At 29.3% G+C, this 19,769-nt stretch overlaps 4 protein-coding genes across 5 annotated transcripts; 2 read left to right on the top strand and 2 right to left on the bottom strand.

The window, feature by feature from the left end:
- Positions 1–648: 648 nt before the first annotated feature.
- Positions 649–2,320, bottom strand: LOC105630337 (PPPDE putative thiol peptidase family protein). Of its 2 annotated transcripts, none has more exons than XM_012212144.4 (3): positions 1,966–2,320; positions 1,397–1,636; positions 649–1,229 (listed from the first exon to the last, which is right to left on the bottom strand). In XM_012212144.4, exons 1-3 carry the CDS (start codon positions 2,102–2,104, stop codon positions 982–984), a joined length of 627 nt encoding a protein of 208 aa, XP_012067534.1. In that variant the 5' UTR covers positions 2,105–2,320; the 3' UTR covers positions 649–981. The 2 variants fall into 2 exon arrangements, with proteins under 2 accessions (XP_012067534.1, XP_012067533.1); XM_012212143.4 differs by having other exon boundaries at positions 1,397–1,684; positions 1,966–2,317.
- Positions 2,321–8,131: 5,811 nt separating this feature from the next.
- On the top strand, positions 8,132–10,665 carry LOC105630336 (uncharacterized). The gene is made up of 4 exons (XM_012212141.2): positions 8,132–8,463; positions 8,872–8,921; positions 9,021–9,073; positions 9,943–10,665. The coding sequence occupies exons 1-4, from the start codon at positions 8,237–8,239 to the stop codon at positions 10,342–10,344; spliced, it is 732 nt and encodes a 243-aa protein (XP_012067531.1). The 5' UTR covers positions 8,132–8,236; the 3' UTR covers positions 10,345–10,665.
- A 1,793-nt stretch (positions 10,666–12,458) lies between these two features.
- Positions 12,459–14,815, top strand: LOC105630335 (Mitochondrial glycoprotein family protein). Its single transcript, XM_012212140.4, has 3 exons — positions 12,459–12,841; positions 13,764–14,086; positions 14,494–14,815. The coding sequence occupies exons 1-3, from the start codon at positions 12,602–12,604 to the stop codon at positions 14,654–14,656; spliced, it is 726 nt and encodes a 241-aa protein (XP_012067530.1). The 5' UTR covers positions 12,459–12,601; the 3' UTR covers positions 14,657–14,815.
- Positions 14,816–17,739: 2,924 nt separating this feature from the next.
- ZFP1 (zinc-finger protein 1) lies at positions 17,740–19,003 on the bottom strand. Its single transcript, XM_012212138.4, has one exon. It carries the CDS (start codon positions 18,756–18,758, stop codon positions 17,976–17,978), a length of 783 nt encoding a protein of 260 aa, XP_012067528.1. The 5' UTR covers positions 18,759–19,003; the 3' UTR covers positions 17,740–17,975.
- Between the last annotated feature and the right edge of the window lie 766 nt (positions 19,004–19,769).

Below are 19,769 nucleotides of genomic sequence, written 5' to 3'. Positions count from 1 at the left end.
GGCACTCGTTAAAAATAGTCGAACTAAAATTGGTAAGGGTAGGGCACTGAATTAAAATGGAGGGATTGATTACTTGCAGTTAAAATAGCATAATTACTGACATGATAGCCTAACTAATAATTAAGGACCAACATCGAACCATTAGCAGCTCATGTCATGTGCCCATTTGAATACTTTGTTCAATGGAACTAACAATTTATATTCAATTAATAGAGATTAAAAATAGTATTCCATTGCAAAGAAAAGGAAAGAATAAAGCAAATATTCTCTGTTTTCTACCTTTTCCCTCCCAATTTGCATCAGCATCACTTTGTTTATATAATTTATTTTCTTTTTCTTTTTTAAATATTTTTATACATTTTTTATTTCATATTATAAAAAAAATTAAATATTTAAAAATTTAAGTACAATCTTTTTAAAAATTAATATAAAAACATAAAGTAATTGTCCTATAAGAAGCTAACAAGTAGGAGGACTGTACCATTCCATGAGGAAACTTCAAACAATAGACAAGATGTATGACTTTTTTTTCTTTTTTCACTTTCTCAGTTTGATAAATTACACTTTAGACATCTTTAGTCTTTTCGCCGAATGGTATCAAATCCCTGATAACACAATTCAAAAGCAAACAGAATTTCTCAATCATAATGAAAATTTAAATTTCTTGATTTTTCCTAATTAATAAAAGTATGCACAAATTAATAATATTCATCCTTAATTAGTACAAATTTGTCAAAACAAAATCTTGTTGGCTGCAAGAAACCAAACCAAATGAGGTCAATTTGGATAATATTGCAGGGACATATAACATCACTTGCCAAATCAAAACATACAAATGTACATGTATATAGCATGGCTGCATATCACAGGAAGATGTTAGAACCATAAAAAATAAATCCCAAGAAAAAAAATAATACTAATAATTTCTTTTGGAAAAATTTTCAAGAAATCAAAAATTAAATTCTTGAATATTTATGATCATCAGGGTGGTGATGAAATCAATGGAGAAGATGGTGCAAGTGCGCGTCGTCTACTTCTACTTCTGCCCCGAATTTGGTTTCTTGACGGAGATGATGAAGAAGAGGATGATGAATTAGATGAAGATGTAAATCTGTTGGATCCACTTGTTAATTTTCTCTTCTCTGTTTCTTCAACCTTGTCTTCTATTCTATGATGTCGAACCTTCGTCGAATTTAAATTTGCAGGAAGAACACAATTGCATAGAAATCCTAAAAAAAATTTGAAAAAATCAATCAAATTTGAAAAAATTTCTGTTTAATTTAAAATTCGAAGTTCAAAATTATAACTGAAACGGTGAAAACTATTGCTTTACTGTTAATAATATTTGTACATATAAAATGCAAGATTATAATTGAATTAAGCAAAATGAACTTACCAATTCTAGCGAGGCGATTAACCCAATTAGGAATTGGATTACCAGTAAGTTTAATACAAGCATCATTGCAGAAATGGTTACAGTTCTTGGTAATTAAATTATAAGCATTTCCTTTATATTCCGCTGCTAGATCTTCCATTAATGCTCTTACGTCTGCAGAACCCATATCTGTTTTTCCAATCAAAATTGTCTTCCTAAATGTAAATCCTTCGCATTGTTTTGGTTCTCCTTCAAAAATTCCTGTTGTTGGATACTCATGAGCCCCAAAAGCATACTCAATCCCATGAACTGCTTAAAACAGGAAAACCCAGAAAGGAAAATACAGTTCAAAAAATAAATTCTTGAAAGGTTTTCCATTTCCAAACTAAAGAATTGTAATTATGCCAAAAGCTGAGTGAAATCAATTGCTTTTCTAAATTTTTAAGATCTGAAATTCAAATTCCAACTTTCCTGCACATTCCCATTAACCAAACAACAAAATCTAGATCTAACTAGCAAACAATGCATGATAAGAAAAACCCAGAAAGATTCAAGAACTGAATTCATATGTCTATAAATTATATACTAACCTTGAACACCAGAATGATAGACTCCAAGTCCAAACCAATAAGCATAGCCATTAATGGGCGTTAGATCATAAACATTAAGGTAAACTGGTACTGATCCTCTTTTATCTTCATCACAACTCAAATTTTTTCTGCACAACATTTTCTCTTCCTTTCCTTTTCTTTTCTTTTTCTTTTCTTTTTCTTTTCTTTTCTCTTCTATTGGCTCAGCAGCTACCAAAGCTTATGCAAGAAAGTTCATCATAAGATATATATGATATTGACGTGAAAGATGTGTCATTTTCAACTGGTATCAAAATGGACTCACTCACTCTCTCTACAAGTAAATCAGAAAGAGACTGCTAAAAAGTGGGTGTGTGATAATTTTTGCTTAATTTATACTTTTTTTTTTTATATATTTTCTTTTCATTTGAAAATTTTAAATCTGGTAAAGGGTGTGGGAATCTTCTATTTATGGACTCAACCAGCGGCAGATAGTGCCCCCCTGTATTTATTTTTAAGGTTGGACTTTTTTTTTATAATATATATATATATATATATATATATTTTAAAGAAATCATGTACAAATATTCATATAGTATATATTTTTATATAAAATATATATTAACATGTTTCTATATTTCAATCAGCTTTCATATAAGTAATAGAAAATTAAATATGTGGTTTAAATGATCTTTTCACTTGTATTAATAGTGAGATATTTTAGGTTTTAGTCTTTTTGACCATAAAATTTTTTATCATTTTAGTGGATTATTCCTACTGTGTAGCTTATAATGTTCTTTCAGACTATTGAACCTCTCAATGAATAAAAAAAAATTAAAAACCAAATCTTAGTTATGAATTTCAATTTTTGATATTTTAATATCTTTCTACATATCTTGAAATGGCTAAATGATTCAATTCTGAAATATTATTGTAACTATCAATACTTCAAAATTGAAGGATAAAAGAAAAATTTACAAAAATTGAGAAGTCAAATTAAAAAAAAAAAAAAATTCATTCATAAATTTATAAAATAAAATGGATTGATTTAGAAGGGCAAGGCCCCACCTACACTTTTAGATCCGTCACCGTCATTCAAATAGAAATTTTTTTTTCCTTTGAATAAAGGAGAGGATGAAAACTAAAAAAAAAAAAAAGGAAAATTAAAATGGATTACGTATTTAAATCAAATTTCATCTATTTTTCATGTTTCTAACCAAAGCCATATATATTTAATAAAAAAAATAAATTGAAATCAAATAATTCTTCTGTGGTGTAATCCACAATTAGATCATTAATATATAAATTAAACATATTTATTTACGTTATAAAGTAATTAATATGTAATGGTTGAAATAAAAATCCTATTCAATTACTTATTGAACTTGAATTATGTTTGCAAATTGCTATCTTGATAAGTTTACTATTTAATATCTTTTGAAAAAAAAAAAAATATTGTGACTTGATTTGGATTATAAAAAATAATGGAAGAAAGAAAAAAAAAATCAGGATAAGGTGCTATTGGTAACATTTGTGAGCTGTGAAAGTGTGATCCAATTTAAGAATTTTGAAATATTTTTGGGAGAAAGTAACGTTTACTCATAATTGTGCTTAGTGGGGTACGATATTATATTATGATATTGGAATAGTGTGTGTAAAAAAAAAAAAAAAGAAAAGAAAAGGAAAAGGAAAAGGAATATCATGATACGATTAGGTGCACAGAACTGGGGTGGGACCCAGTTAGATGGTGGTGATTTTAGTATAATCATGATTAATTAGATTGACACACGGATGAAAACAGAGTAGAGGATTATATATCTATATAAAATTTGAAGGAATAATAGGAAAGTCTTCCCATTTGTATGGTTCTGTTAAAGTCAATAGGGTTTAGAATTATTTTGACCCAATAATCAAGTAGTAGTTAAGTGTTGCTTTTTCAAGGACAAGGTTTCAAAATTAAAATAAAACAGAAAAATGCATTTTAATATATGTTATTTTTTTAATTATTTACCAAAAAAATTCTATTTTTCAAAAAAAATAAATAAAATAGATTGAAAACTCTAATTACATCCTAATTAATACTTTTTTTTCCTCTATTTTTTTTAAATTACCATGTATTCTCTAACTTTTGCTACGAATAAAATATTTCTGTTTAAAAGTGAGCATTTTCCGTAAAAAAAAAAAAAAAACATAGATTTCATTTAAAAAGTGAGTCGAACTAACAGTAAACAACTGACCTCTTAAATAAAAGGACCTCGATAAATGAGTTTGAAGCAAAAATTAGGAATGTTATAGTAATTTTTTAAAGAAAAAAAAGGGAACAAAAATTTTAATTAAAATATAATTGAAGAATTCTTCTTTGAAAATATATTACAAATATGGGTATTTAATTTTTGGCAATACATTCAAAAGTTATATATTTTCTTCCAATTTGCATGAGTTAAGAATTAGATTTGTATACTTGTTTGTATCTTATGCCTACTCTGCTTCTGATCTTCGGGAATGGGGTACTGTTCCTACCGACTTTATTTCTCATGATGCATTAGTTGATTCTGGCTAATGCAAGCTCCGGTATTACCTTCAAAAAAAAAAAAAAAAAAAAAAAAGGTTTTGCTTTTGCCAAACCCCTCTCTCTCTCGCTCTCTCTCTGTCTCTGTCTCTGTCTCTGTCTCTGTCATATGCATAGCTGTGATCTGATGATCTCCATAGACAACAGATAAATGGGCCAATTGTCATGGAGGAAAAGGAAATAGGGCTTTCTAACTTTTTGGGAACAAGAATTGTAATTTGGTTTTGTTGTGTTCTGAAAAGAGTAATTCTGAGACATGTGCCAATTGTTAATGTCAAACTGATTTCAGAGGATTTTCTGGAAACTTTGTCTCTCCTACACTTTCCAATTGGAAAGAAACAGAAAAGAAAGGAAAGGAAAATAGCAATGAGGTAATGTGCTTACTCAATTTCAAAATGGGCATGCCTACTTGTCTATTGTCTACTTTCATATCACATTCTTAAAAATTGAACATTATTACATTTCATGACGTCTCATATTATTTTAAAATGGTTTTAAACTTGATACTATTTCATAGTAAAGTTTTATAATTTTTATTAAAGTTACAATTTGAGTATAAATTTCTTTTTATACAACAAGTTTTTTTAATTTTGTTTTTAATTTTATAAATTAATTTATTTAAAGCAGACATTTGTCAATAAAAGATTCATATAACTGATCCATATTAATTTGAAACTAAAGTTTAATGGTTCTTGTATAGTTTGAATATAAATTTCGAAATGTATTTTGTAAATCGAAATTAATGGTGCCAATTAGTTGATATTTGATTGAATTTTTCATTTTTTTTCTAAAGCCGTAGAAAGAGTGTTAATAGAAAACTTCTATCTCATATCATGTAAGCTATAATTTTAATTGACTTGTTTGATTTTAATGAATGGAAATGATATGTTAATTAATAGAAAATGATAGTTTTTTAATTTTGTAATTGCTCATGGAATTCCACGAGAATTAGGCTTCTCCTTACTTTGGACAGCATAATTTCAATATTTATTAATTATTCAACATAATATCCAACTGGACTAAATTGGACAAATTGAATTATCTAACGTTTATACTAATTGCTACATCATGAATAACAAATGTAGCCTAATTTAAACTTGCTTACTTGCCACTCTCCCATCCAAAATACTATTCTCTCCGTCCCGAATTATAAATATTTTAAAGATTTTCACGAGAATTAAGAAAGTAATTAATTCATTAAATATATAATAAATCAAAAATAATTTGATCAAATGACCTTTATTTCAACACCAAAGATAACTAGTGTAGATAGTTAATACTATCTCCGTCCCAAAAAGATAGTCCGCTTTCTATTTTCACACAGATTAAAAAATATGGTGAAAGGACAATTTTATTCATATATCTTTCTTATTATGCCCATATTAAATAACATATGAGTATTGAAATTATAACTAATAATTAATGAGAGTTACTGAAAATAAGGTAATTTAATAAGGATATAATAGACAATTCAAGAATTAACTACATTGTTAAAAAGGGAAGCAGACTATATTTTGAGATAAACCAAAAAAAAAAAAGATGGATTATCTTTTTGAGACGGAAAGAGTATTATATCCAACATAAATAAGAGCAAAATAAAAAAGGAATCATTTATTACTCATTAAAATACTAAAAATTAATATTTTAAAATAAAATAATCACCTTAAAATGATTTATATTTTGAAACGGAGTGCATAATTTTCATTTCATAATTTAAGAAACAATTCATTTCATAAGCATAATAAGCATAATGTAAGAAATTCACTTTACATAGAATGAGAATCCTTAATTGAAAGTGTCCCTCCCTCCTATAATGTTTGTTCTAATTTGAATTATACACATATTAAAAAATTTTAATTAATATAATTAAACTATCATTTTTGCTATCCATTAAAATTAAATAACTCATATAATATTGTTCTTGAAATTAATTAACTATAGTCAAATATTTGATTAAATAAAATTTTATTGGAAAATTAATTGTTGGTATTTTAATTTTGTTTATATCAAAATTTTAATTAATGATAATTTACTATTATATTTATGGGCAAAGAAAAATATTAAATAGGGAAAAATAGTAAATTATAAATATTATTTATTTATAAAAAAAAACACGACAAGAATTACATAATGGAAGAAATATAAATTACTCCATCCGTCTCATTTCCATAGACGTAGTTTGACTTTCACATATATTAAGAAAAACTAATTAATATAATTCAACTATTAAGTTATTTACATAAATTGAATATAAATTAAATAGAGATATATTAAGAAATTAAACAATAAATGATTTTTTTTAAAAAAATAGGATTACATTTTAGAGCAAACAAAAAAAAGGAAAGTGAGCCTATATATGAGATGAATGAGTTTTTTTTTTTTTTTTTTTTTCATATTAATCACAAATATGCTCAACTCACCGTATTAAAATCAAATCACGTTCACTTTGAATTTGCTTATTAAATTATCTATAATTTCGGTTTCAAACCAGAACAGAATCAAAATCGACGATTCTAAAAATGTATATAAAATCATCTAAAAGCAATTCAACATTCCTTATAATTGGAAGAAAATAAATAGAAACCAACTATTCTTAAAATGTGGTCATGCTTGCTCAAAAGGTCGAAGACATTAGAGTGGTAGAAAGGAAGAAGGAAAGGAGTGCCAATTCGAGTAATACCTTCCAATTTTGGTTGGTGGGTGGGTGAACTAACTTGGACTCTGCTTTAGAGTTTTTCCATCTTTGCCATATGCGAAAATTTTTCTATGGAGAATATGAAAATGAATATTCAAATCTTGAACTCTATTATATGATAATTATTTTTTTCATGATTCAACTTTAAAGGTGAGAGTTACAAATTAGAAAAATAACAATAATCTAGCGACTAGACAAGAATAATTTTCCACCACTTAATAAATTTTCGTACTTTTTTATTCATTTTAATACTTAAAAAAAACATTTTTAATGGGTTTTTCTAAACCTCAAATTTTTTTATCCTAAAAAATTAAATATAATTTGTTAGCTAAAGTTATCGCAATAATTGTTTCATAACAGAGACCTACATATAGACTTAGACATAGTTAACAAAAAAAAAAAGCATTTTCTCTTTAATTACCAATAAAAATTTAAATTAAATAATAAAATAAACTCATAAAAAATTAAAAAATAAAAAGAAAAAAACATGTTCCAGTAAACAATACATAAGAAATCATAACGCCACCATGAGAAAATTTGACTGAGCCAAACCGATATAATTTCTAGCCAGATAGTATTTCAATAAAAGGGAATGCACACAACTCTAAAAATATTATTAACATAAACGTGGATGAAGATGTTATTAACAAAAAAATATTAATTATTGTTAGTAAAAAATAATTAGATCAAATTATGTAAAGAGAAATAGAGAGAAAAGAATTACCCGTTTAGAGAAAAAAGAATTACAATGAAAGAAGGCTATTAGCTAGCTAAAATAAAGTATAATTAATAGTTTTGAAATAAAATTTTATAAATCTTGTTGATCCAATTTGATTGGGCCTTACAGTTTTGAATTACTTTTTCTGCAGATCTTAAGCCCACAAGCTAAAACATTTGGTATTTTGACTTTTTGAGTCTTTCTATTGCAACTTCTCATTTTCTCTGCCTCTGGCCCTCTGCCGCTCATTCCACTTGACAGTTAACACTTCCTCTGCTAGATGTTGAACCGAAATTGAAAAAACAAGGCTATGCTTCGCGCCAGACTCACATTAGCTCGACTCAAGCGCCCACGAATTCGACACTTCTGCACCAACACATCCAAACCCACCACGAAAAATAACAGTAACGGTATCAGTGACAAGATCGAATCAAATGTTAGTAAGTACGACGAGGCGTATCGCCAACTCGACAAGCTCGATTTCATGACTGCCGCCAAGATCCTCTTCAACGAACCCCCCAAGAAAAAGAAGTTCGGGTATTGCCTCGGCTTTTCTTTTATGTATTTATAGTTGGAGTCTTCGATGGGTTAACTGCTTGGTGTTGGTTGTGAAGGTTGATTCCTTCTTGGGTTTCTCTTAGGCATTTCGTCGAACATGTTTTAGTATATAGTATAGTTTCTCTAGTAAAGTTAATACATTGATGTCCAAGATAGATTTCTATTAAGTTTTGGAGATAAAACACGCTGATCTATATTGTGAAGTACTAATTGTAATCTTATGCATTTTTTTCTAAGAATAATTGTGCTTATACACATTTTTAAGTGTTTACCTTAGTTATATGCCTTTTTGAAGCTTTAATTGTGATTATGCACATAAATTGATGAAATAAGAACAATCACTCTATCCTTAACTTCTTCATATATCTGTTTTCCATGATGTTTCAGGATTGATTTCCATCTGGTACAGCTCTTTTTTGCATGCATGCCTTCATTGGGTATTTCATTCCACAACCTTAGCATATGCCATATTTTTAATACCCAAATATCTCTTTTTATTGTTGCTGATATCTAAAAGAATGCTTTTTCTGTAACAGCTGTATATTTGGTGGCTCAGTATGCCCGGCACGAAATGAAAAAAATGGATGCGGTAACTCAATTGTCCTATCCTGCAACGATAATTTATGCTTTAAGTACTTTTCTGTTTTGGGTTATGTATAGTTTGCCTCTCTTAATCCTACATAGTTTTCCTTTTTCTTTCTCTTCTAGTTTTCTGAAAATCCATGTCTTTCATGGGAACTATGCTATGGATATGGAAAGGATATAAAGTGCCTTTTTAAATTTTGGGTCCAATGTAGTGGTAGAAATTATTTTATAGCCTTTTAAACTATTCCAAGACATTGTACCGTTAAACTATTCTTCAAACAGTTATTCATCTGTCTGGCATATACGAGCAAAAAGCCTCCTAGATATTTCATGGCCAACAAGCCTGAGACCTCACATATGCCTGAATTCGGCAGACAAACATTAGTTTCCATTCATGAATACACAACAATAATGCTATATCAATTGATCCAAATGCAAATAAAATCTGGCGTTTCTCAATCATTATGAAATGTTTTTGGTGAAATTTATGCAAAATAAAGTTCATCCCAACTCATTTTGCTTTTGCTTTCTTTCCTTCTCCCTTTGCCTCTTTATAATAATAGCTCTATGTGGAATTCTTTGAAGCTCCTCCTTTTTTTTATTATTATTTGTGGACCTTTTGAAATGATTTGAAAGGTTTCCTTGCAATTCACTGGAGTCAATCTTTTGGCAATGACTGCTGGTATTTGCTTCTTTAGCCGCTAAGAGGGGATATTTGATGCCTTAAATTGTTGCTGATATTTTAAGCAGTATTACTACTTCTGTACAACTTTTCTACCCTTTACCCCCAGTGACAGTAAGAGGTTCAATAGTTCCCCAACTTTCATTAAGCTTTCTTTATTAGATGTATTATCACTGTATTGATAATCTTAGGAACTCGAGCTAAAAAAGAAAAAAGAAGAGGAGGAGAAAGCAAAAGAGACAGAAATAAAAGCTATTGAAGAAAAAAAAGCTAGGTTTGATCCAGAGATTTTAGAGGTGAAAGTCAGACTGGATAAACTAGAGGAAGCTGTCAAAGAAATCGCTGTTGGATCAGGAAAACAATCAGTCGACCGTGCAATAAACAACCAGGAAGATAGTATTAAGAAAAAGCGCATTGTACCAACTGAATCAAGCAAATCCTTGGAGAAAAACAAGCTTAGTGAACAAAGATCTATGGAACTAGCATCAAGTAAAGCAAAGACAACCGAAATGGCCCCAAGTCCTGATGCTTCCCAGCAGAATCAGAAGGACAAGACCGAAAAGGGAGGAACTTCTGGAGATACTAAGAAATGAAAAAGAAAAGCTTCATTGGTAAAATCCTGTACAAAGGCTCATTTTTTAACAAAATGATGCAGTGGCTATTTTGCATAAGAATCAATGATATGTCTTGCCTTTTTGGGTTGTGAATAGGGTGACATGGATAGGTGCAATGTTCAACGGTTCTAAATTGCTAATGTTTGAAAAAGAAAGTACATTAGCAAAAGAAAGTATGTATGCTGAAGTCAGTTATTTTTCTTGTTTGTTCTGAAGTAGATCAGATATTGAATGCTTAGTGGCTTAATGCTTAAACTGTGACCGATGCTTTTCTTGCAATGCACTTCAGGTTTTTACCCATTTGTCCTGTTCATTTTTCAGGCAACCTCCAAACCTTTGAACCAACATGTGACATGTTAAAGACTGCTTATTCTGCTAAACTTAACTTTTCTTGATTAAAGTTGCTCTCTACATCATAACTTCAACTTCCTATCTTGTGCTAGATCTAGGCAAGTTGGTAAGCAGGTGTAATCCTGATGTTGTTCAATTTCAATCTACAAACTAACCTAGTCTCGTGCTAGGTGTGGCCTAACCGCTTAAGCACATAGGATATGATTTCTCAGTCCTGTCTATTATAATCCAATGATTTAGATGTTCTAGTGCATATGGGGAGTAGACTATAATTTTTTAGTGGCAGATTTGTTGGCTTTTGTATTTTGTTTACCTTTCTCTGTTTTTAGTAGAGTTTTGTTTGTCTTTCTACTAACTCGTAGTTTGATATGATAAGTGAGTCCCGTTTAACCTTGATCCGTTCCATGTTACCATATATTGTCTGGAGTACTTCATATTATACTTGCATCTAAGACAATTTAATCCGGTGGTTGAGTACTTCTAAACATCATAAATAAAAATTTAGTCCCTTAATTTTTTTTCTTATATTCTAAATATCATCAGACTTCTTCTTCTTCAAAAAAAAAAAAAAATCGTTAGTCTTATTTTATAAAATTCATTAAAATATAACTCATGTATAACCCCTAAGGGATGAGATGAGATGACATGAATCTATTTTCCCTTAATCAAATGAAGTCTCTTTAAACACTTGAGAGGGAGAGGTTTGCCTCCTTTTGTGGACCTATTCAGCGCGGATCTGAGTTGAATGGACCAGTAGGCTTTAAATATTGGATGTTTAAAATAAAAAGAATATATAACTCATATATATGTTTATGTTTAAATTAAATTATCAGATACAATTCGGTTTCTTTCCCCTCAGAAATGAAATTGAAATAAAAACTTTTTTTTTACTTTTTTTAGTTATATTAATTAAGAAATTAGTAAAATTCTAATAGAAGAACTATTTAGTTGAACGAAACAAAATAGAATAATTATTTAATTGAATTTTGAAAACAAATACACTGACATGTAAATTTCATCAAATTTTTAATAGTAATTCTCTCTAATTTGAATTAATATAATATTTTTTATTTTATTTATATTATTTTCATATACATAATAATACATCATTTTTTTAACTTAAAAAATGAATTATTAATGAATAAGACTCCGTTTGTTTCCGTAAAATAATTTGCTGAAAAATATTTTCATGGAAAACATTTTTCTTGAAAAATATTTTCTTAATAACTTATTTTCCGTTATTAGGTTATAATATTAAAAATTAGTTAAAAATATTAAAGTCTTTATCTCATAAGACCATAAAAAATATTAATAATAATAGACATTTTATAATTTAAAAATTTTATTGTTAAATATGAAAATAATGAAAAAAAAAATTATGAAAGCCGCCAGTGGCCACGGTGGTGGTAGCCGATGGTGGTGGTCGATGGTAAATGATAATTGGTGATAGTAATTATGATGATTAATAAATTAAAAAAATATAAATTTATAAGATTTACTAATATCAGAAAAATATTTTATTCTCTCGAGAATGGAAGTTGTTTTTCTTAAAAAATGATTTAATTTTCCTCTGATCATCAAAATATTTTCTATTAACTTATTTTTCTAAATATACTAAATAATAAAAAATTATAAAAAATATCTTTCTGTATATTATTTTACGAAAATAAACGAATGCACGACACACACAAATCTAATAGATTAAATTTGTATAAGAGGATCCTAATTCACTCAAACCAAAATAAAGCGTAGCCCATGACAAGGTCCAGTTACTGCCCGCCATTCCACCAGCCAACACGCTAAAACCCTAGTCAAATCTTACTGCTCTGTTTTGCCACCAAAACCATCCCTTAAACCCTTTCCCTTCCCTTCACCTGCGCAAAAGATGGCACGCTCAGTTCGTCCTCTAAGAAGAATCCTTCTTTCGCCTCCTAAAAACCTATTTCCCGAACTTCAACAACTCCACCCAAATGCCATTCCAGTGTTTCACAAAATTGAATTACCCCAAACGATCATAACCAGAAATTACATATCGGAAATGCGTAAATCCGCATTTCAAGAGAACATCCTCAGGATCCTTCGTAGCGAGATCCAATACGAGTTCGATCGTGCCCCGCCAAAACAAGTAGTCTTCTTTTTCTTTCTCTCTTTTTAAATTTCCAACTTTTGAATTTTTTTGGCTGGGTTGAAGTGATGGGAAATGTTGGAATATTGGTATTTTGATATGGGTTAATGATGGACTGTTTTCTTTTTTCTTTATGTATACATAAAATTTATTATGCATGGAATGTTGAGTTCTAAATCGGCTTATGGGCTTATATATTTACAATATTAGTTGAAATGATGAGGAGATTATAAAAGCAATATAAATTGAATAATTGTACAGAAAGAGCTCTTCTGATAAATTGAAGACTAATTGGCTTAATTGAAGTTGGTTATGATCTTCTACTGGTTTAATTTTGGTTTTTAATATATTTACTTGCAAAAACAGAACTTTAAATGTCCATAAAAAAAAAAAAAAAGCCCTGGGCCAAAATTTTAAAAAATGACAGAGGCATGAACTGATAAAATTAAAAAAAAATTGGCCAAAATTGTAAAATATCAAATTTCAGGGTTTTTTTTTTTTATTCATTTGGCCAATAAAAAATATGATATAACAAAAAAATTTTGCTATGCAAGATCTTATTAGCATAATGCCTGTTGTTAGTTTGAGAGTAATTTCATTAATTGGAAAACTTACCCTCTATTTTGTTCCTAGGATCTTGTTTAGTAGTTCTTGAACTTTAGATTCCTGATTTGAGACTAATCAGAACATAAACGTCCTAGCGGTAGCCTAATTGAACCTAGTGGTCAATCCTAATTGAATTAAGTGGCTTTGCTGCTTTGAGATGAAATTTCCAATCCTTATATTGTTTTTTCTGTCTCAATTATTAAATGGCATTTTTGTTTGTTATTCCATTGTAAATTTCCAATCTGTTAGAAAAGAGCAGATATTGAGATGACCAATGATACATTTAGGGATAATGTGTTATACATTTATTTTGCAGCCTGTTGCCAAGTTCAAGTCCTTCGCTATCGATGACCGACCAGGAGAGCAATGGATTTCATTGAAAAGGAAATTTGCAGAGAATGAAGAGATTAAGGTGGAAGCAACCATGTTTGATGGAGCCACTCCAAGTTCAAAATCCAGTGATGTCACCAACAACAATGTACAGCTTCACATTACTTTGATTGTTAATATCTCTAAGGGTGATGGCGATGCCTTAGAAATCATGTGCTCAGCTTGGCCAGATTCCATAGAAATTACAAAGCTTTTCACTCGCAAGAGTAACAAGATGCCAGCCCAAGCTTACGTTGGTCCTGACTTCAAGTATGACCCTTTTCCAATTTAATTTAGATGCACCATTATTAATTTGCTGAGGAACTGAAAAAAAGGGGAAATTGAAATGTTATTGACAAGAAACCAATAGACACTGATACTAGATGACTCTAACATGACTTCCTTGTTACAGCTGAGTCACTAACTTCCTGTTACATTTCAACAAAGCAAGAGTTAGAAAAGAGCCTTTCTCATATTCAGTTAGCATTTCTTGTTCAAGATTGTTTTTCTTCTTTTTTTATCCATGCCTATTTTATGAGCATCCAAATGGTGGCTTCTGATTTTCTTTTTGGATAATAATCCTGTCTCCCTCCGCTTTTTTCTGTTTTCTTTTTTTTTTTTTTTTTGGTCGCGTGTGTTTTTCTATTTCTGCCTTGCTGATTGTTGTGTGTTAACAGGGAATTGGATGACGAATTGCAAGATTCACTCTATGAATTTTTGGAAGCAAGGGGTATAAACGATGAGATGGCTGCTTTCTTGCATGAATACATGAAGAACAAAGATAGGACTGAGTACATAAGGTGGATGGGTACTGTCAAATCTTACATGGAGGAGAAGTAGAGATTGTTTACTTATTGTGCTTTCTTCCCATAATTCCTTATGTTTAATGGAACTTTAAACAATGATAGTATCAATTCTTGATACGTATCAAAAATTTGACCAGCATTCGTAGATAGCATCTCCATGGTAAGAATAATTGAAGCATCCAGTTTTTGACCATTGAAGTTATAATCTAGCTTTTTCCGATACAAGAAATGATGAATGGTAGATTCTAACCTAGTCGTCAACCTGATAAAGACATGAATGAAGTGGAAACTGCTGGGATGGAAAGGATAGACTTAGGTTGAGAGGTCCATGTCACAGGTAAACGTTTCTACAAGCAATTTGGCCTTTTTAAGATGTGTTACTTTGTCTAGGTATGACCAAACAGAGCAAACAGATTATGAAGCAACTTAGAAATGAACTGAATTTTGCATATGCAAATTAAAGATTGTAGTTAGTGCAGTTATGAGATAATCTGTATACAGCAGTCAGACTTACAATTATGGATGGTGTAGTTCTAAAATGGGAGCTAAAATTAATTAATTTATTTATTTATCCCGAATTTTGCATTTAATAGTTGGTATACCTTCTACTTTTAAGTTAGAATTATAAAAAAAATACACTTATTTCGGAAAAAAAAAAAAAAAAAAAAGACAAACTTATTTGAAACGGAGGGAATACCCATGAAAACACTTGTTGCTTTTAATTTTTCACCTACTGCTTTAAGTCCTTAATAGAATGCATAGGTCCACATATTGTGATTTGGATTTTTATTTTTGTCCAAGAAAGATGACAAGAAGGGTGGTCTAATTAAAGATCTTAAGAAGATCCAAATCTTAATATTAAAATTAATTATAAAAACATCTTAAATTGTTTTTTCTTGCTTCAATTTTTCACCTACACTGAACTCAGCAAAATGATAGCAACACATTTTTCATGTATCCTTTTCTAACTCTTTTTTATGAAAGTGTTTCTTAAATGAGAGGCAAAATCATAGGTTGCAACTATTTTTCTTTTTTTAATGTCAAAAATATATATATGGAGGGATAAAGCCAGTCCAACACTACAAAATTGACAGCCCAACTGAATTTCAGCACGTGGCAAAGCCCCCAAAATCAAATGTCCCATTCTTGCATTCAAGGCTTGTGTGATACTCCTGTCACCCTATCACTTGCTTTTGTGTTAATTGTATGGCGATTAACTGTCATAATAATAATGAGGGTTTTCCGTTACTTTACATCTTTGTTTCTTGGAAAGATTAAGTTTGTAATATGATGATTAATATGATCTTAATTGCGCACATCAACTTGATTTGGGCCCACTATTCAGTGGGACCTATTTATAATCTCTCTTAGGTAACAAATCAAGAAAATATCAAGATTTAACCGTTATTCACATTCAAAAATTTTAAGAATTAATTTTATTTATATAACAAGTATAAAAAGAATAAAAGTTTGGAAAACAATTCACCACTAGCTGTATCTTTAAATATATGTACTTGCTGCTGAACTATAACTTAAAGTCAATAGTTAAAATCTTGAAATCAATATTGCCAGCATAGAGCCAAGTGTATTATAAAACATAACATCTATTATATTTTCTTAAACAATATAAGAAGGAGAAGATAGTTTTTCTAGGATAAAAAAATATAATACATTCTTTTCATTTCAAAAAGATAGATTTGTTTTTCCTTTTTATTTGTCTCAAATTGTAGAGTATTTTTATTTTAAAAGAATAATTATATTTTTAATTTTTTAATATACACAATATTATATTATTAACTACATCTTCCGTCCCAAAAAGATAATTTATTTTTTATTTTCATACAAATTAAGAAATAGCAATTATTATACTCAAAGTACAATTTTATTCATATAATTTTCATACTATGTTCATCTTAAACAACACATGAGCAATTATTATATTGAAATAATAAGTAAAAATTAATAAGAGTTATTAAAAATAAGATAAAATTTAATAAGTGTATAATAGACAATTTCAGGATTATTTATAATGTAAAAAAGAAGAAAGTGAATTATATTTTTGGACAAATAAAAAAAGAAAGGTGAATTATTTTTTTGAGACAAAGGGAATATTTCAGTTCATTCTTAAAAATACTATTTCTATTCAATTTGTATGAAATGAAAATAAGGGAATATATATATATATATATATATATATATATATATATATATATATATATATATATATATATATATATGAAAACTCATAATTATAAGGATGGAAACTTGAAACTCAATTAAATTCAAAAAAAAAAAAAAAAAAAGAAAAAAAAAAAAGTTAATGATGTGGATTGCATAGCTAAGGGTGAGGGACCATTATGTGTCCCTAATTTCACATGGCTAGCTACACCTACCTCTTTCAATTCTTTTTCTTGCAATTTTGATCTATACCTTCTCTAATAGTAATAGAGATAGAGATTTTTTTTATTTTTTAATTTTTGACTTATTTTCTTGAAGTGGTAGTGGGTCAAACATTTTCAAAATCATAGCCATCCAATTTGTATACATTAATGTACCTTTTGTCTTTTAGTCAAGTCCTCAACTTTTAATACATGTAGTGGACCTTATTGTTCATAATAAACGACAAAATAAGAAATCAATCACTTCCAATCCAAACTACAATCCTAAAAACATCAATCAAAGACTCAAAGAGGTTGATTTTTTGGGTGCAAATCAAATAATAAAAACATCCTTCCCAAAACCTTATTTTATTATTATATTTCCTTTTCTATATTTATTAGTATTTCTTATTGTGATTGAAATTTGAAATTTCATTTCCAAAGAATCCTTAATTAATTCCATTAATAGTTAATTACTTGCTAATAGCATTTTGGGAAGTTCCCACCAAAATCATATGGAAGATGAGCTGTTTCATAATTACTTACACAGAGTCTGAGAGAGAGAGAGAGAGAGAGAGCAATAACTTGTCAACTAAGAAGTATCTAAATTTAGATATGGAAAAGAGGAAAAGATATAATAACTTGGGTAGCACAAAACCCTTGTCCAAATTAAGTTTAAGGATTTGAATACCAAACATAAAGACAATTGGTAATCTTCCAATTCAAGAATAGCAAAAACTAGGAAACACATTAATTAATCTCTGATAGTATTCTGTAACCAAAAAAAGGATATACAAAGCTAATTAATAGAAAAAATTTAAAAAAAAAAGATGAAAAAATTCTGTGGTAACCAGGAAAAAAGAACAAAAGTCAAAGAAGAAGAAGGAGGAGGAAAGACAGAACATAGAAATTAAACTTGAAAAACGAAAAAAAAAAAAAAAGAAAAGAAAGAAAAGAAAGAAATTAAATACTTATTTAGAGCTTGAGTGATAAGTCTAGCTTTTGCAAATCATCTTGTTTAGTCTTCAAATGGCTACCACCGCCGCCACCAGCAATATCCCACCAGAATCCGGCGAATCCCTCCTTTATCGGAGAAAACTTTCTTGAAGTTTCAAATTTTGCCGTTCCATTACTAGAAGCTGATCCAAAACCTGAATTTCCGATGTTAAAACTTGCAACTGCCGGTTGCTGAACAATAGGTTGTCTAGACCATCCATTTTGCCCATAAAAAGCTGGTTTATGAATCAAAGAATGAACTTGAATTCCGAGTGATCTATTGAAGGAGCCATGCAAAGGAAGTGAACCCATGCTTGAGTAGCGATATGAGTTTGCACTGCTGATATTAATGAATGATCTTTGCCCTCTTTTCGCTAACGTCCTTTCTCTCTTATGTGCATTTTGGTGACCGCCAAGTGCTTGCGAGCTATAAAATTTTCTTTGACAATAGTTGCATGAAAATACTCTATGCTGTTGCTGTTGCTGTTGCTGCTGTTGATCGTCGCTTTCATTATTATTACTACTGTCCAAGAATGATTTTTGAGATGAACCCATTTCAAAAGAATCAATAAGATTGAGTTCTTGCTTTGAGTCTTTGCTACAAAGGCTTAGATCCAATACAAGATGATCTTCTTGATCTTGCCGCTGCTTCTGTTTTTTTTCTTCTTGATCTTTTGCTTTTTTTTGGCTCTCCGTGAAGGGTTTTTGGGATGAGGCATTATCAGAAACTGAAGTTTCAGAATCTGATTTTGGAGGCTCCATTTTGAGATTTGTGGATGAATTGTATTATATTATTATGACTACAGAAATTTCTTGGGTTTAATAGGAAGAAGAAGGAAGGTGAAATGTTAATTAATTGATATGGTAATAAATGCTAGTGTTCTTTCTATGGAAAGAATATATATACTACTGTTTTACAGTTACAAGGTCTTAATATAGTAGGACTTGGAGAATAAGACTTTTCACTCACAAAGAGAGAGAGAGAGAGAGAGAGAACTTATTTATTTATATACTCAAATTTGAAGTTTTTTTCTGCCTTTTCCTTGTCTTTATATTCTTGTCTTTTTACATTTCTAGGGTTTGTGTTAATGTTATACACAACTTTTTTTGAATTGGTATGTTCATGAGAGGAAATATGACTTGGGTTATATAAATATAAACATCATGAGATCCTAGATAAAATAATTACTATCTAGTTTGTCTTTCTTTTTCTACAGTAGTAGTAGAATGGACTCATCCTACTTGGAGGATTTGCAAAATCTTTACATAAATACTTCTGTCCTTATCTTGAATATACTACATATTTAGTCAATTTTATCATCTCATATAAACCATTATTTGCCCAAATTGCTCCTATCTAGAAATTTTTTTATTTATTAAAAGGTCCGATGAGCCGAAATAATACTACGGACAACACAATAGGAGTAATCCTCCCCTTGACTTACTAATTTAATGAAAACACTTGTGAACGAGAAGACTCGAACTCAAGCCCTCTGACTCTTTACACAAATGAGAAGATCAATCAAACCACACCTAATTGCGCCCTCCAACTAAAATTGAAACTTGAAAGTGTAAGATATGAAGCAAATTAAACTTATTCTCTATGTGCACATTTACTGAAAATTAAGTTGACTTTCATTTATTTCAATATTATTTTATTTAATTTATTCAATTTGACAAGTATTATTTAAAATGTAAGACTATCTTTGCTGTTTAGCATATTATTCTTATCTATGGGAAACGGCCTTCAATCTGACGCAAAACAAAAAAAAA

Source organism: Jatropha curcas, chromosome 1, assembly GCF_041381405.1.
Source record: "Jatropha curcas cultivar XTBG-Jc1 chromosome 1, XTBG_Jcur_1.0, whole genome shotgun sequence".
In the NCBI taxonomy this organism is placed as follows: domain Eukaryota; kingdom Viridiplantae; phylum Streptophyta; class Magnoliopsida; order Malpighiales; family Euphorbiaceae; genus Jatropha; species Jatropha curcas.
This window is presented reverse-complemented; position numbering and strand designations above follow the sequence as displayed.

Coding starts and splice junctions, on each gene's coding strand:
- LOC105630337 (XM_012212143.4), bottom strand. CDS start 2,104: ATGTTGTGCAGAAAAAATTTGAGTTGTGATGAAGATAAAAGAGGATCA. Junction 1,685..1,965: donor CTATCATTCTGGTGTTCAAG/GTTAGTATATAA, acceptor TGTTTTAAGCAG/TTCATGGGATTGAGTATGCT. Junction 1,230..1,396: donor TAATCGCCTCGCTAGAATTG/GTAAGTTCATTT, acceptor AATTTTTTTTAG/GATTTCTATGCAATTGTGTT.
- LOC105630336 (XM_012212141.2), top strand. CDS start 8,237: ATGCTTCGCGCCAGACTCACATTAGCTCGACTCAAGCGCCCACGAATT. Junction 8,464..8,871: donor CCCAAGAAAAAGAAGTTCGG/GTATTGCCTCGG, acceptor ATGATGTTTCAG/GATTGATTTCCATCTGGTAC. Junction 9,074..9,942: donor AAATGAAAAAAATGGATGCG/GTAACTCAATTG, acceptor TGATAATCTTAG/GAACTCGAGCTAAAAAAGAA.
- LOC105630335 (XM_012212140.4), top strand. CDS start 12,602: ATGGCACGCTCAGTTCGTCCTCTAAGAAGAATCCTTCTTTCGCCTCCT. Junction 12,842..13,763: donor ATCGTGCCCCGCCAAAACAA/GTAGTCTTCTTT, acceptor TTTATTTTGCAG/CCTGTTGCCAAGTTCAAGTC. Junction 14,087..14,493: donor TACGTTGGTCCTGACTTCAA/GTATGACCCTTT, acceptor GTGTGTTAACAG/GGAATTGGATGACGAATTGC.
- ZFP1 (XM_012212138.4), bottom strand. CDS start 18,758: ATGGAGCCTCCAAAATCAGATTCTGAAACTTCAGTTTCTGATAATGCC.